This window comes from Dendrobates tinctorius, unplaced genomic scaffold, assembly GCF_039654945.1.
Source record: "Dendrobates tinctorius isolate UK_male_01 unplaced genomic scaffold, ASM3965494v1 ptg000370l, whole genome shotgun sequence".
In the NCBI taxonomy this organism is placed as follows: domain Eukaryota; kingdom Metazoa; phylum Chordata; class Amphibia; order Anura; family Dendrobatidae; genus Dendrobates; species Dendrobates tinctorius.
In genome coordinates, this window is record NW_027362036.1 from 3273430 (window position 1) to 3291637 (window position 18208).

An 18208-nucleotide genomic window follows, 5' to 3' on the forward strand; every position below is an offset into this window, starting at 1 on the left:
GGTTGCACCCCCCAACTGTGAGTTTTGCTTGGCTGGTGATCAAAAATATAGAAAAATATTCAGAATTGAGAGTCCTTAGTGGTTGATACCTTTTAATGGCTAACTGAAAAGATGGTAACACACTGCAAGCTTTCAAGAATACTCAGGTCTCTTCATCAGGCATTGACTAATACAAAATATAGGGGAACCCAAGTCATTTTTTAAATTTATTTATTTACAGTGCAGGGGGGAACTGATGAATACTCTCATCAGCTGCCATCTGATCTCACTGTTATTAGCGGCAGCAGGCATCGGCTGATGGGAGCAGTATTCCTATCAGTCGACACTAATAACCGGAGGTAAACTTTTTACCTCTGATCATAGCTGTGGGCTTCTGCTGTCATGTGACAGCATGGGAGCCATGGCTGTCTGCCCAGCAGTGATGATTTTACTGCCAATCAGAAGCAGTATTTGCCGCACTGTCATGCACATGACAGCGTGACAAACACTCGGTGTTCAGGGGAGCGAACTTAAACAGTAACATGGACTTCTTGGTGAAGTCCGTGTTCGGTGTTCGTGCCCGAACAGTAGGTGTTTGGTATGGACGCCGAACTTTACTATTCGGGTTCGCCCTTCTCTAATCCTAAGTGACTTTACAAATAAACGATCCCAATCCCTTACATTTTCTACAAAATATCTTTTACAGTTTGCTTTGCCCACAATGTGTAATAATATATTATTTATTTTCAAATATCTGACTTGCAACGGTTCTTTTAAAGGGATAGTGTCATCAGAAAATGACCTATTGATTAAATTGATTAGAAAAAATCTATTTTAATGTTGTATTTATTTGATTATTATTTTATTTTTCATAAGATAACTTTTTAAAAAAAAATAGAAATCTAGCAATTTTCACGCTGGCCATTGGAGCTAATTTTAGAGTCATAGTTCTTGTTTTTCACAGAAGACTTTTCAAGTCTTAGGCCTCTTTCACACTTCAGTTTTTTGTGTCAGTTAAAATCCGCCAAAAAGGCGGACAAGCGGATCCGTTCTTAACTGATGTGAACGGATGCCACAGGATCCGCAAAATGAAGAAATTTAAAGAAATCGCTGGCCGGGAAGAGGAGAGAGAGAGAGAGAGAGAATTTTTGTTTTTTTTTGGCCAGCACCCAGACAGAATTTCGGGTTAAATCAGTGTCTGGAGGATCCGCCGGCCAAAAAAACGTTGCAAGCTCCATTTGGAAATCTTTGAGGATGTTGACGGACAGCAACATTATGGCGGATCCGCACAAAAACGGATGCAACGGACGACAATCCGTCAAGATCCGCCAATAATGAAAGTCAATGGGGAAAAAAATGGATCCGCAAAAAAAAATTGCGGATCCGTTTTTTTCAAAACCTGGCGGATTTTGACTGATTGTAAAAAACGGAAGTGTGAAAGAGGCCTTAGTATTAAAAACTTGCCAAAACTTTACCCCCAAAAAATAAAAAAAATACATTTAACATTATAACTTTATTTAAACAGGTTATTTTCTGACATTTCCTTAAATAATCAACGGTGAATAGAACATGTAAAGTGTAGATTTATGTGTCACAACAATTACTGAATTGAATAACTATTTTATGCTAAACACATTTTCCCAATGCAAATCCACTTTTAACAAGTGAAGGCATTAGTGCACTTTGGCTCTTGAGAGGCAACGTAGGCTGCAAAGCATGAACGCCAATGTTGTACCCACAACCCCTGCCGCTTTGTCACAATGTTTGCCCTCTTTGAGGTCACCAGTTATGATAACCCCTGGGTTCTTTCTTCTCTTTGGTAGCTGTCAGTGGTTTGTCAATGTAAATGCTTCACAGTATGGCCCCTCACTCTCATTGTTCTTCTACATACCACCAATGGACATGAAAGAGTTGTGCCATTTAATTGGCAGCCTTTAAATGGATTGCCTTGGTTGAAATTAATTAAAAGCAGAATGCAAACTGTACTGCAGTATGTGAAAAATCCATTCAATCATTTCTTGTGTGGGTGTTGAAAGCATTCTTAGGCTGAGAATGATATCAGAGATGGTATAAAAGAACTTGTATTCTGCGCTGGAACACAGTAATCATACAAAGAGTAAACTCTGCAAATTAGATTATGTGCATCCGCATTCTGTCTACAGACTCGCAAGTAATAATACCACCATATCGCTCTCCTGATGTGTAAACCCTGATTTCTCCGAAGTGCAGGATAACACTTCACTCATGAACCAACTGCAAATATTTATATTTCCTATTTGATTTATCCCAAAAAAGCACTGACGATGGACCCATCGTTATCTACGATGACCAGTGAAGCGTATTGGGGTTAAGCTGATATACTTGAATTATGCACAAAGGCTATTTATATATGTGAAAAACAAAACTATCTTTATATAAATTGATAATTATGATATGAAAGAAGCACTCTTTCCATCACAACTGTTATCCTCTTAATATCAAGAACTCACCATATTATATAGCACTGTGTCCTCACAATTGCTCATTTTGCCCTTCTACCCAGCTAATTCTTCTCTTTTCCATTAGGTTTATGACATCACATGATTAAAAACTGACTAGCTGAATCCTTCTAAGCTCTATGTAGAAACAGGAGGTCAATTTTCTTTGAATAAGTCATCACTGCAAAGATACCTGGCAGGCGGAGAAGGGAGCAACTGGGTCAGGAGTTGAAAAGGGAGATGACTCATGCAGGGAAAAGAGACTTCCTGTTAGAGCAGAGAAAAGAAAAGAAGGAACTGTGTAAACTGGGCAAAATAAGCAATTGTAAGTACATAGTGCTAAATAATATGATTGCATGTGGTTTCCTGAGGAAGGTGTCAGTTTGACTTTGAAAAGTGTTGACAATAAACTACCTTCATTTTATTGATCCTTCTTTAGAATTCAGCAGCGCAGACATTATAAATTTCCCCTTTTCTTCTCTTCTATATTGTATGATGACTGCAATATGTTAAGGCTGGTTTCACACTTGCGTTTTTTTGCGCTGGATTTTAGCGCTAAAAAACGCATGCGTTTTTTCCCTATATCTTGCATGGGATGCGCTTATGTGCGCATACATATGCGTTTGTATGCGTTTTTCAGCGCGTGCGTTTTTTTGTGGTGTGCGCTCGGGCGCACAAAATGCATCCTGTTGCATTTTTTGGACGTCCGACTTGCCTCAAAAAAACGCATGCGCGCAATGCGTTTTTTTACAGCAAGACACCCATTATAAGTCTATGGGTGCGCATATGTGCGCATTGCCATGCTCATGTATGCGTTTTTTTGCGCATGCATTTTTTTGTTGACCATTAGTTAGACAATGGAATTTAGGGGTTTGGGTTATAGTTAGGGTTAGTTAAGGGGGTTTAGGGTTAGGGTTAGCGTTAGGGTTTGGGTTAGGGTTAGTATGGTTTGGTTAAGGGTTAGGGTTTAGGGTTAGTTAGGGTTTAGGGTTAGGGTAGGGTTTGATTAAGGGTTAGGGTTAGGGTTAGTATGGTTTGGTTAAGGGTTAGGGTCAGGGTTAGGGTTAGGGTCAGGGTTAGGGTCAGGGTTAGGGATGGTTTGGTTAAGGGTTAGGGTTAGGGTCAGGGTTAGGGTTAGTAAAGTCATGGTTTGGGTTAGTGTGAGGGGCCAACTAATGTTGGAAAAAACACAAACGAGGTAAAAACGCACTAAAAACGCATACAAACGCATAAAAACGCAGCGATTTTTTCATGCATGCTCATAAAAATGCTTGAAAAAAACGCAGCATTTGTATGCGTTTGTATGCGTTTTTTCCATGCATTTTTATGTGGGAAAAACGCGCTGCAAAAAAAAGCAAGTGTGAAAGTAGCCTAAGAGACTAAAATTTTGAAGAGAGTGCTTCTTTTATTAACTTTTCCTTGAAGATTGATGCTGAAATGAGTCATATTCAGTGACATATCTTGAAAGTCCAGGGCATCCTTGAATTGGAGCCTCAATGTTGGCATGATGGTCACAGTATTGGTTTGCTCTTACAATAGCTAATTAATTTCCATTAAGCACCAGGGACCTCATGGTGCCACATAACTTTGCAGAAGTCATTAACACTTTTCATAGGAGAAAATAATGCTTATTCAGTTGACACAACTCAAGAGTAATGTACTATATGACCCTAAAGGGGCCAATGTCATACAAATAATCTAAGTTTTTGGTCTTCTACTGCATGAATTTTAATAATCCAGTGTAATATAAGATAAGGGTTTCATCCATATACTTCATGGTGAACTTTGGTGGCATCTGCATACCCAGATGACATTGATTTGATCAAGTGATTTTTTTTTTTGCACTATGGACATCACAATGATAAACTTTGCAGAATAACTTCTGTAGGTTGATGTAAAGGCATATACAAACTTGTAGGTCATAGCCATGTAATTGGTAGTTGAAAATGAGTTGTACAGTATATAATGGAGAACTGCCCCTTCAAGAATAGTAAGGATTATAGCGTGGTTCTTGAGAAATTGCTTACAAAGTTAATTCCTACCCAATAAGGTACACATATCCTACCTTTCAGTTACTGACCTTCTGATTCAGAGGTCAACCATAGGAAAGAAGCAATCTTGTGTTTTTCATGGCTTGAAAGAAACTCTGCAAGGTCACAACTTTAGGTAACTTTTTGAAACTTCATTGCTATGGACTTCTTCTAACCATAGAAAAGGAGCAGAATACCTGTACTATGCTCACAAGAGTTCTGCCTTTCCATACACCTTATTGCCACCACGTGAGGATCAATACTATAAACAGGGTTTACAATCTGGGTCCTTTGTTAATCTCTTTCTTTTGCTTCTGAGAATAAGTGACTATTTAATGTCATCAATCCAAACTGCATCTATCAATAGGAAGGGACCAAGTCACCATATCGTATATAGAATGTACCGGTCCTCGGAGTCTTCACTCTAACGATGTCAGTTTAAGTCAGGCCTGAGTTGTGCTTGGTTGCCTTTACAAGAAATACCTACAAAATGCAATTTTTATGTGCCAATAAAACTAGCGTGCTGCTGGTCCTTGTCACTACTGGAGGCTGGAGAGAGGAGAGTAGACCCTAGAGATAAGTGTTAATGTTTAGGTACACAGTAGACTCAAGTGATGAATGGGCCTCCATTATCTATATTATTACACAAAGCTCTCACATCCTCAGAGATAGAAACAGTCCAAATAACCAAGAGTCATTACTCTAACTTGGTATTTATGATGCATGTAAAGGGGCATTAACCCCTTTGCTGCCAGGCGTGACAAAAATTAGATATAATGACCTATGATCACAGACAAACAGTGGCATTCAGGGGCATGACAAACGTTTGCTTATGTCGCATAGGAATAATTGAAGGGATAAGAACATTTACTTTTGTCACCTGGTGAAACACCTTTATTGCTCAGCAAAGAAACTTACTAGCCATTGTGTAAACTTCTAAAGGACCATCTATCAGTCATATCTAGGTCAGAAGATGCTCTATGATAATTAGGCTTGGGTATTTCATGACATCTCCTCTATGAGAATATATAGTGCAGGGTACACCTGTTCCCTTCATACAAAGGGAGACATCCATCTTACAAGGCATAATGATACTATTTGTGATAATAAAGCCTACAAATAAAGTGACTTCTGCATGGTATTCCAAGGGCAGCACAGTGTCTCAGTGGTTAGCACCGTTGCTTTGTAGCACTGGGGTCCTGGGTTCAAATCCAACCAAGGACAAGAACTGCAAGGAGTTTGTATGTTCTCTCCATTTTTGTGTGGGTTTCCTTCAATACTCCAAAGACATACTAATAGGGAATCTAGAATGTGAGCCTCATTGGGGACAGTGATAATAATGTCTGTAAAGCGTTGTGGAATTAATGGCGTTATATAAGCAATGCATAACAAATAAATAATCTCCTATTCATGAGATGACAGCAGGTGGAAGGGGATGGAATCAGATATGTCCTTCTACCTACTTTATCGAAGAACACAGCATCTTCCCAATGTGCTTGTGCCAAAAGAAATGTAGAGCAGGTGATGTGTGTTTCAATGGAGGAGACTGTGTCTCATATCTGATCACATATCCCTTCTATCTGATGCCAACTTGTAGACAAAAGTAGTCTTTTTGATAGTACTTTCTCACAGAGCGAAGTTGTATAATTTATTATTGGCACTCACGTGCACAGAGTGTATTAATAATTATATACATACATTACACAATTTTTGATTAGTTCTAAAGTGGCAAGAAGACAATTCTGTCAAAACTGATACAATGTGTTATACCTAGTGTTGAGCGATACCTTCCGATATCGGGAAATATTGGATCGGATTGGATCGGACCGATACCCCAAAAATATCGGATATCGCCGATTCCGATACCGGAAACCAATGCAAGTCAATGGGACACAAATATCGGAATGAAAATAAACCCTTACTTTCCTTGTAGGCTAATTCTACATGAAGGAAAACAACTAAGAATAATGTAGAATGTATTGGGGGAGGTGGAGGAGACATTAAAGGCATAGAGGTTTAGTCCAATCAAATGGAATAGCAGGAATTAATTTTTTTTTAAGACGTTCGGAGTTACAAAGATATGGACTATGTTAAATGGGTTGTCCGGGCTTTTCACATAATCTCAGTGCATATCTGGGCTGCAGAATGCTGACAATAAGTAATTTACCTTCTGTGGCTAGTCTGCACGGTTTCCAAGATATCATCTCTTGCTTCTAAGATAAACGTCTGGGGGGGTGTTCTGGCATTGAAATGAGAACTGGTCGTTTCTTCCTCCCTCACTAGTTTCACTTTCCATAGATCACTGTTCAGCGTGTGTCTCGGGGAGGAGCAGCTGGGTGGTCTGCTCGCAGCCAATCACAGCCATGCCATTAGTTAACATGCCTAACATGCATAACAGGATGTGCCCACACTTCTTAGGATTCCTCATTGGCTGAATAAAATCAAACTGGCTCATTGCATTATGGGAACTTCCGATTCTGGTATTCGATATTCTAAAAGTATTGGAACTCAGTATCGGAACTCCGATACAGCGAATATCGGCCGATACCCGATATTGCAGTATCGGAATGCTCAACACTAGTTATACCTAGTATAGACTTTGGTGGAACAGTTTGACTAATTCTCTTTGGTGGGGGGTGATTCCCTGTGTCACACCTTTCTAAACTCTCTGTAGCATAACATAGTTAATCTGTTTTGACTGGAATGCCGCTTTAATGTTACCAGTGCATTCATATTCTACAAGTCATGATTTTTTTCTACAAGGTAATTGGGGGTTTTGCCCAGGGCCACAGCTTTCTTCTAGATTATGTCCTGCCAACTCAAAAGAGTCAACCCAATCCTTGAAATGATTACATAAACTACCATATATACTCGTGTATAAGCCAAGATTTTCAGCCCATTTTTTTGGGCTGAAAGTCCCCCTCTCGGCTTATACGCGAGTCATATACCGGGGGGTCGGCGATCATACTCACCCCCTCCTGACTCGTCTTTGCAGCCCCCTGCTTGTTCCCTGTTCTCGGTGCCCCTGCTCTTCCTGCTTCAGTGGTCACATGGTATCGCTCATTAAAGTCATGAATATGCACATATACATGACTTTTATGAGCGGTACCACGTGACCGCTGAAGCAGGAAGAGCAGGGGCGCCGAGAACAAGGAACAAGCAGGGGGGCTGCAGAGACGAGCGCCAGGAGGGGGTGAGTATGAACGGGGGGAGCCATATTCACCTTTCCCCGTTCCACCGCTGCACGTCGCTCTGCTGTCTTGCGTCTTCTGGGTGTGACGTTCAGGTCAGAGGGCGCGATGACGTAGTTAGTATGCGTTCTCAGCTTTTTTTTGTAAGGAGGCAGCGACAGCAGCAGCAACATGATGGGGCCACTCACTGTCCTCATTATCTGGGGCCACACACTGTGCAGCCTTATCTGGGGCCACACACTGTGCAGCATTATCTGGGGCCACTCACTGTGCAGCAAAACTGGGGCCACTCACTGTACAGCAAAACTGGGACCTCTCACTGTGCAGCAAAACTGGGGCCACTCACTGTGCAGCATTATCTGGGGCCACTCACTGTGCAGCATTATCTGGGGCCACTCACTGTGCAGCAAAACAGGGGCCGCTCCCTGTGCAGCATTATCTGGGGCCACTCACTGTGCAGCAAAACTGGGGCCACTCACTGTGCACCCTAGGCTTATACGCAAGTCAATAAGTTTTCTCTGTTTTTTGTGACAAAATTAGGGGGGATGGGCTTATACACTGGTCGGCTTATACACGAGTATATACGGTGCTTAGAAAAACATGTAGAAAGTGTAAATTAAAGAGCTCCATGGCCATTAATAAAAGCAAAAGATGTATTTAATTAATGGTCACAAATGTCAAAGTATTTCTCTTGAGTTGTGCCATAGATGAACCAGTAAGATCAAGTTCACATTTAAAGGTCATCTGTCAGTAGGATCAATCCTCCTAAGCCATCTATGTGAACATGCAGGTCATGGAAAGAGGAATAAAATGATACATTGATGAGGTATCCCGCTACCCATTCTACTGCTGCTGAATGAGGCAGTTGTCGTGTGGCAGTAGATTTGTTCCAGTGTGTCAGAATTAGTTTGGGCACTGCAAGTTAGGAGATGTAATACATTGCATTGCATACAGATGATTCATAAATGTGCTTTGCTGCCATCTAATGGTCAATGTATATATGAAAGCTAAGTCATTATTCTCCTCACAACAAACTGCCTTAAGGCCCCGTCTCACTAAACAATCTCGGTAGCGAGATCGCTGCTGAGTCACAACTTTTGTGACGTAACAGCGATCTCACCAGCGAGATTGCTGTGTGTGACAGCGATCAGCGAGCGGCCCCCCTGCCGGTATCGCTGATCGCTGGAAGTAACCTCTGGACATTTCTTTGGTCGCTGGTCTCCCACTGGCCAGCACGCATCGCTGTGTGTGACAGGCGGGAGACCAGCGATCAGGTGTAAAAAATAATAAAAAAATAAAAAATATAGTTATTCTCACCTTCCGACGTCTTGTTCAGCCATCCCGCCTCTCTCCACGCTCCGGTCCCAGTGATCCTTTGCACGAATGACCGCGAGACTTTGTTATTCCGCGAGACTGTGACATCTTGCGGTCATTCGTGCAAAGGATCACTGGGACCGGAGCGTGGAGAGAGGCAGGATGGCTGAACGAGACGTCGGAAGGTGAGAATAACTTTATTTTTTATTTTGATTCTATTTTTTACAGGATGGCCAGCGATGCCGGGCGCTCAGTATCGCTGTGCTGATCGCTGGTGAAGCTGTCTGTGTGACAGCTCACCAGCGATCACATAGCGATTTACCAGCGATCCTGACACCTTCATATCGGTGTCGGGATCGCTGGTAAGTCGCTTAGTGTGACGGGGCCTTTAGAAATGCCAGCCAGCTCAGGGCTCACACACTTCCTGAACACTTGTACAAACCAGTTCTTGGTGAAGCAAACACTTCTGCTCCCAGCATAGTCTCCATGCTAGTCCACCCTGGGGGGACATTTTTCTCCAAATAATCTTCTCCACAAAGAAGTGAAGCCTCATCCAGTCAGGAGAGATAAAGCTGCACATGTGCTCTCCTGCATGCTGGTTATCCTGTTTGCTTCTAGCCAGCACCAGATCCACGTGGCTGCCTCACCACTGACTTTGTTTAACCTACCCCCTGCAAAAGGAAATGGTAGTCTCAAAACTGTGAGTACTTCCTCACTTTAGTGTGTTTCCACGTAGAGCCAATCTGTGAAGGTCCCTCCATCAGTGTAATATTTCTTGGACTGCGCATAGCATTTCCTCTAATAGCAAGTGAAGAGAACTCTGCTCCAGCCGCCATAACCTCGCTTGTCTCACGAGTAGAAAACCATTGCTTTCATATGCACAATATACTTTGAACTTTGCCTTTAAAGGGAATCTGTCACCCCTTTTTTGAGATATCATATAATGATATCATTCAATTGTGTGTCAAATAAGGATTCTCTTAGTACTTTTGCTTCCCCTTGACCCCGCACCTTTCATGCATAAATACCTTTTTTATATCGGTTCAAATGTATGTAAACTGCCGCTGTCCGGTCCGCTGGGCGGGGCTTACTCACCTGCCCCCCCCTGTCTTGCTCTATGCATTTCTTCTTGTGTGCAGCAAGACAGGAAGGGGGGGAGCAGGTGAATAAGCCCCGCCCAGCGGACCGGACCGCGGCAGTTTACATACATCTGAGCCGATATAAAAAAAGTATTTATGCATGAAAGGTGCGGGGTCAGGGGGAAGCAAAAGTACTAAGAGAATCCTTATGTGACACACAATTGAATGATATCATTATGTGATATCTCAAAAAAAGGGGTGACAGATTCCCTTTAAGAGAGACTGTACCAAGTTACCTCTTTCAGTAAAATTGTTGTGTTTACAAGTTCACCTGCGTATCTGGAGGTTGAGATTGCACAAACAACACGAGCGCCCCAAAACCTGCACCCAGACACCACCACTACAGGAGTGCCTCCGGGGGGTACAATACCATCCACAAGTGCCATTGACAATTGTTTTGGACACAAGGGAAGTGTTGAGGGGTCCAGCGACCCACCTCAGCTACTGTGACATCATTATCTTCTGCCAGTGGGACTACATGCCCCAGCTGGCCCTTCTGCAACATCTGGCGCCTCCCCAGTGGCCCAACACACTGATATCTGCGATATGAGGTTTTGTTGCATAGTAATCCATATTTAACATAATGTGTAAATTATATGTTAAGATCTATGGGTCGGACACAGATCTCCCTGAGAATTTGCCTCCAGAACTTCTTTTAAATGAAAGGGAGCTTACCAGTGTGAGACATGTAATGATGGACAGTCTGCTCTCCTGATCTACACTGGTAACGCCCCCTTTCATTTAAAATGAGCGCCGGAGGCAGATTCTCAGGATGCTCTGTGTCCGGCCCATTGATCTTAACATTAAGAAAAACGTGGATTTTTCTGGAAAAAGTCATCGGATCGCAGATAAAAAGATATCATTTTATTCAACTTTCTCTGACATACTTGCCCATATAGTGCTTTTCAGTTTTGAGTTAATGATAAGTTCGTGCTTCGAGGCGGCCTGTTTGGGAACTCCATGTGGTGCTTTGCTTTTTGCTTAGCTATTCAATTGTAAGGCTTCTGAAAGGTCACTGATTCCTCAGTGACCTGCCCCCCAGTTTACATAATGAATATACTATATTTTGAAGAAAAAAAAAAAAACACCTTGATCAGGCAGGCAGCAGCACCTGCGCTGCACCATGTGCGCATATAAAATGTGCATATAATTCTATTTTTGATGGTATAAATAAATTCATAAAAATAGAAAAAACTGTTTCAAAATGGCTCCTGCCGCGCTGGCGCAGTAGCGGCTATTGGCGATCCCATAGATGCTACTGCTCAGGTGCCAGAGGTGCCATCTTGGAGGAGGCAATTTTATTTTTTTCCTCTAGCAAGATGGCCAGTACCTGCTGAAGGTGCTCTTTTTTTTTTTCAATACGTACAATATTCATTATGTAAACTAGGGGGCAGGTCAGAGAGCGATCAGTGACCTGTCCGCAGTCAGCATTATGAATACCTAATCAGAGGAGCACATGAAAACCCCCCACAGGTCACCCCAGAGCACGGGTATATCATTAACTCAAAACTGAAAATAAAGATTAAATAACAACCACAAGACAGATTTCATCACCAGGTATCATTATAATCAGGATAACGGCGCCGACCTGACACTGTCTGTAGGTTAGTCCGGGATCACACTACCGTGTGTGATGCGAGAGACTCGCATGAGTGTCTCACATCAACACCCGGCGCTGCCGCCAGCACTCAGGACCGGAGGTGCGGCTGCATGTATTTCTATGCAGCCTCAGCTCCGGTCCTGAGTGCCGGCAGCAGCCCCGGGTGTTGATGCGAGAGACTCGTGCAAGTTTTTCGCACCTCACACAGTCGTGTGATCCCGGCTTACTGTGCACAATCCTGTTGATAGGTTCCCTTTAACAACCATAAAGATCTCAATCCTTCAAGCAGCATGTCCTTATTAACCAGCCTATTTTCACAGTTTTTGGGTCTTTAGCAGATCTACCTCGGAAACAAGTGCAGAGAGATTGCAAAAATACTTGGCAGAACATAATTCTCTCTCAACCTTTTATTGCCACATGTAAACTGGGGTCACATTATATAATGACATGCTGTGATGATTAGTTGACAGCTTGGAATGAGGCGTTTTAGCGTCATTTCATCAGATTCCACCTGACAATGTTTATGAAGATTAGCAGATCTCATACATCAGGAGGATCACTTTCAGGTAAGATGTAGAGTGTAAAATCCCTAAATTCACACAACTAAAATATGGCCACATTATTGGGTCAGAGGTTTCGCGACAAACTTCATCTTTAAAGGTATTTCAGAACCAACGTGGTGATCTAAGACTGATGTAGTAGAACCTCATGGAGAACACTGAGGTGTTGGTTATTTATTTGACTCATTTATATATCACCATTAATTCCACAGCACTTTACAGGCATTATTGAAACTGTCCCTGATGGGGCTCACAATCTAAATTCCCTATCGTTATGTCTTTGGAAGGAAACCGGAGAACCCGGAGGAAACCCACACAAACACGGGGCGAACACATAATCTCCTTGCAAATGTTGTCCTTAGTGGGATCTGAACCCAGGACCCCAGACTGCAAGGCTGCAGTGCTATCCACTGAGACACAGTGCACTGTTCATTGTATGACAAAACCAATGTTTTCATAGAACCCTAAATCTGGTTCTATAGAACCTCATAAGTAATAGAGTGACACTGCTAGAACACAGGTTGCCCCATAAACAATATATGTCACTTATTTACAGGACAATTGACAAATGTATCACTATTAGGGGTCTGACCATTGGAAATCAACTATTCCAGAGAGCTAGGGGGGTGCCAAGGTTTGTAGAGCAGTAGTACGTATGTATGATGGCTGCACTCTTTATTTCTGTAGGACTGACAGTGACAGCTTTCCCATAAGTCCCATAGAGGTGAATGGGGAGTATGTAAGTTATACACGCTAATGTTCCATTCACATAGAAGAATTTGGGACCCCCACCAAATTGGTATCATACTTTGAAACTGTTGTCTATGCTGTGTATACAGTAAATGATAAAGCTTGTTAGTGGGAACTATTTTAAAATGTATCCATATTATTATCACGTGAATCAGACCCTAGGTATACAGCGCCCCTTCCAAAGCAGCTTTGTTCACCTTTCCAATGAGTAACGCCATCTATCTGGAGCACCAATTAAAAATCACTAATTTTACTAGACATGGACAGCTGCTCACGATCTTAATGTTTGGTTTCTTCCTCAGTATTATGTGGGAAATTCCATAACCTCGTAGAAAGAAAAATGTTATGCCAGACATAGCTGAAGGTGACGACTAGAGATGAGTGACTTTGCCTTTTTTAGGGTCGAGTCGGGTTTCATGAAACCCGACTTTCTCAAAAGTCGAGTCGAACGAAATCGGCCAACTATAGGGAAAAGTCGTGAAACATGAAAACCAATGCAAGTCAATGGGGAGAAAAGTCGGCAGTGAGAGGAGGACTGTAAACACACCTGGCATGAATTTTAACCCTAGAGGCGGCAAAATCTCTCTCTCTTCTCTCTCTCGCTCTCTCTTCTCTCTCTCTCCCTCTCCCTCTCTCTCTCCCACTCCGGCTACGCTCCCGCTACGCTATGCTCTGCTTCTCTCATTGGCTGAAAAAAGTCACGTGCAAGCATTCGGCGAAACCCGACTTTGGCGCTTGGGTCGCCGACCGCATGGCCGACTTCACACTGTGGTCGGGTTTCATTTCATGAAACCCGACTTTGGGGAAAGTCGGCGACTTTTGAATCTGACCAACCTGTTTCGCTCAACTCTAGTGACGACGCAAGGGGCAAGGTTGGATCAATCACACATTGAGGATTAGGTTAGAAAACATGTCTTAATATCATAAAGTCTTTTAAAACATCGCAAACGGTCTTTCGGTGATTTTATGTTGGACTATTCGTTATTTTACATAGGACAAATCATAGGATTCGTGATGCCAATATATTGAGGTGCAAACATGCAAAAAAATCTTATGGAGTACATATTCCGCAAAAATGATTAACCCACAGAATATTATATCGTTTACGTTACAATATACATTTTCCACATTGCACAGTAATATTTTTAACAGATTCCCATGTAAACTTTTGTCACCTAATAATAATAAAATGGAAATGATCATTCTAGAACGACCATAATGAACGGAGGTTAAAGGGGAATTCCATTTTGGTGTTTCTCATTGATAACTCATGTCCTACCTCCCACCTGGATACATCACTGTGCGACACGTCTATGACGAAATCTAAGTATAACTACTACATGGAAGCCCCCTACATACAAACTGTTTATCATCTGGGGTACAAGTGCCAAAGCTTTACAACCAGACTTATAATATTAATTATCGGAACTACAGTTGTTAGTAATTCATTTACTAGTCATTTGTAATTAATTGTGCTTAATCTTTTAATAATCCTTCTTATAAATGTTCATATAACAGCACAAAAACCTTACATTGTTTTCTAACCTGCAGTACGGATGTAGCAGAGTTAAATTTATTAATTTATATTTTGGGGGGGCTGTATTGTGTTAGTCTTCGTAATAAGGATATACTTTTTTTCCATATTTTTCCATAAAAAATGACAATGGTAAATGACAACCTCTGGTATAACTATAAGTTTTGCGCTAATGAGCGGTCTCGGCTCTGCTACATGTGTGCAGGAAGCAATATTTGAAAAGTTTGGAACTTGTGTAGTTACCTGTTGGGTCTGTGGATTGGTGCAGGTATCTTCCCCCATGTTTTGCTTGGTTCAGCGTGTAATTGTCGCTGGTGATGGTGGCTTCCACGACTCCCTCTGTATTTTCGATGGTGCCCGGAATGATCTCTGTGGCGTCGTTTTTGAGTGATGGCCACCCCAGCGCAGGATCTAGGACAGTGTAGATCAGCAGTAGGGTGCAGTGTACAGCCAAGGCAAAGTACATGGTGCTGCCTCTGATGCTTCTTCCAGCTCAGTCTCAGCTTAAGAGTTTACTCAGACACTAATTATTCTCCTTTTTTAAATCTTTTTCCTCAGCCGGCTCAGCCAATGACACGAGGGATAGGAAGGACTTAATCCCAGCTTCATTCATGCTAAAGAAGTGTTTTACAAGGGAGGAGTGGTCTGGTTATCCGGCCACACTTACTACTTTATCCCTTTCTATCCCCCCTCCCATCTCACTGTTTAGGCAGCCAAAGTATCCGCTTTCATCGCAGCCTAGAACATTGTCACATTCCCAAATCCACTTGTGTGGAATCTTTTTCATTGCAGAATGATGAAAAGGATAGTGGAGAGGAAAACGACATGTGTTATCAAGCTATTCTGTCCCAAACTATTGATCAGCCATAGAAGGCGCACTAATCGGAGGGACAGCACAGGCGAACATTCGGCCAATTTATCCTCGCCACGTCTCAACTTGGCCATGATGTCAGATATAGCATTAATTCCGGCTGTGCATTATTATGCGGCTACTGTGGCCCACATTCCTCAGTAATTCGGAATTTATGTTCTTTCTAATACATTATTGGATAGTTTTTTTGTGCTGTTGGATAGATAGATAGATAGATAGATAGATAGATATGGGATAGATAGATATCGGATAGATAGATAGATATGGGATGGAAGGATAGATATCGGATAGATAGATAGATATGGGATGGATGGATAGATAGATAGATATGAGATAGATAGATTTGAGAGATAGATAGATAGATAGCTAGATAGATAGATAGATATGGGATAGATATGGGATAGATTGATAGATAGATATGAGATAGATATGAGATAGGTAGATAGATAGATATGGGATCGATAGATAGATAGATAGATAGATAGATATCGGATAGATAGATATGAGATAGATAGATAGATAGATAGATATGAGAGATAGATAGATATGAGATAGGTACATAGATAGATAGATATGGGATAGATAGATAGATAGATATGAGAGATAGATAGATATGAGATAGGTACATAGATAGATAGATAGATAGATATGGGATAGATAGATAGATAGATAGATAGATAGATAGATAGATATGGGATAGATAGATAGATATGGAATAGAGAGATAGCTATGGGATAGATAGATACAGGATAGATAGATAGATAGATAAATATGGACTAGATAGATAGATAGATAGATAGACAGATATGGGATAGCTAGATAGCTAGATAGATAGCTAGATAGATACGGGATAGATAGATATGGGATAGATAGATAGATAGATAGATAGATAGATAGATACAGGATAGATAGATATGGGGGAGATAGATAGATACGGGATAGATAGATATGGGATTAAGAGATAGATAGATAGATAGATAGATATGGGATAGATAGATATGGGATAGATAGATAGATAGATATGGGATATATAGATAGATGATAGATAGATCGATAGATATGAGGTAGATAGATAGAGAGATAATAGATCTGCAATAAGAGGACATGATGATGAAGAGACGAGTCTGCCTCTAATGTCTATGGAGATGACAGAAAAGTTCATGCGCAGTGCTCCCCTGTCTATGTCTCCCCCATTATACATACTTTTACACTGCAATCACAGTGATCGCTGCCGGTTCCACAGGAGAGCTCCGGCCAATCAGACATTTATCACCCGTCACATTGATAGGTGATAAATGTCTTTTATGGGACAAGCATTTCAGCTAGTGAATTACAAACCCGCCCGTCTGACAATCTTGCCTCTGCTACTCCTGACATAATGCCGCTGCCTTCTCTTGGATGGGAAGTATGAAGGTGAACTCCCCTTAGGCACAGGATATAAACGTATTTGCAGTTGCCGCCAAGAAGGGTAATAACTATATTTTACTTAGGAAGCAGTAGAGTCTACAAATAGTGATGAGAAATGGACATTTTTGACATATCCCACTTATATTTAGTGAAATGAAGGTAAATGTGTTTTTGCTGAGAGCCCTTTCATGTTAGCATGTCGTTCGGTGGGCCACCTAGGAGCAAACTCTGCAGAATAGAAGGTTGTCAGAATTGAACCGCTGAGCATGCAGCTTAAAATATATTACATCCTGGGTGCAAAAATAACCTTGTGTTGTGTCTATGTCTATATATGCAGTCATGCTCAAAGAATGACAATAAATACTAGCGATAAATGCGCTTCCTCAATAGATGGGTAGTATTAGGCACAGGCATGCAGCACAAAGGGTCATGCTAGACGAGAAGGAGTGATGTATGCACCCAACAATATATAATCATTTAGGCCCTGTTATACCAACTTACTACGGAGATTTATCAAAAGCGGTACAAAGTACGTTGTGCATACCAGCCAATCAGATGCTTACTTTATATTGAAAAGGTCTTTCAAAAATAAGAATTGGAATCTGATTTGTTGATATTGGCAAGTATTCCTCTTTTCCTTTGCATGAGTATTAGCAAAATTTTCCTAATTCGTATACAGCACAGGTACATAGGGGGGTAGATTTAGTAATCTGTGTATGCCGATTTCAAATCCTGGATTACACTACCGTTCAAAAGTTTGGGGTCACCCAGACAATTTTGTGTTTTCCATGAAAACTCATACTTTTATTAATCAAATAAGTTGCCAAATGAATTTAAAATCTAGTCCAGACATTGACAAGGTTCGATAAAAAGATTTTTATTTGAAATAATAATTTTCTCCTTCAAACTTTGCTTTCGTCATAGAATGCTCCCTTTGCAGCAATTACAGCATTGCAGACTTTTGGCATTCTAGCAGTTAATTTGCTGAGGTAATCAGGAGAAATTTCACCCCATGCTTCCAGTAGCCACTCCCACAAGTTAGTTTGGCTTGATGGGCACTTTTTGCGTGCCATACGGTCAAGCTGCGCCCACAACAGCCCAATGGGGTTGAGATCTGGTGACTGCGCCGGCCACTCCATTACAGATAGAATACCAGCTGCCTGCTTCTTCCCTAAATAGTTCTTGCATAATTTGGAGGTGTGATTTGGGTCATTGTCCTGTTGTAGGATGAAATTGGCTCCAATCAAGCGCTGTCCACAGGGTATGGCATGGCGCTGCAAAATGGAGTAATAGCCTTCCTTATTCAAAATCCATTTTACCTTGTACAAATCTCCCACTTAACCAGCACCAAAGCAA

At 41.6% G+C, this 18208-nt stretch overlaps 1 protein-coding gene across 1 annotated transcript in view; it reads right to left on the minus strand.

Moving 5' to 3' along the window:
• SOST (sclerostin) overlaps window positions 1-15178 on the minus strand; it is a 48385-nt gene extending 33207 nt beyond the window's left edge. The window contains exon 1 of the mRNA XM_073562902.1: window positions 14818-15178. Within this exon, the coding sequence (XP_073419003.1) occupies window positions 14818-15040 (223 nt within the window). The 5' untranslated portion in view covers window positions 15041-15178. The remainder of the gene's footprint in view (window positions 1-14817) is intronic.
• Between the last annotated feature and the right edge of the window lie 3030 nt (window positions 15179-18208).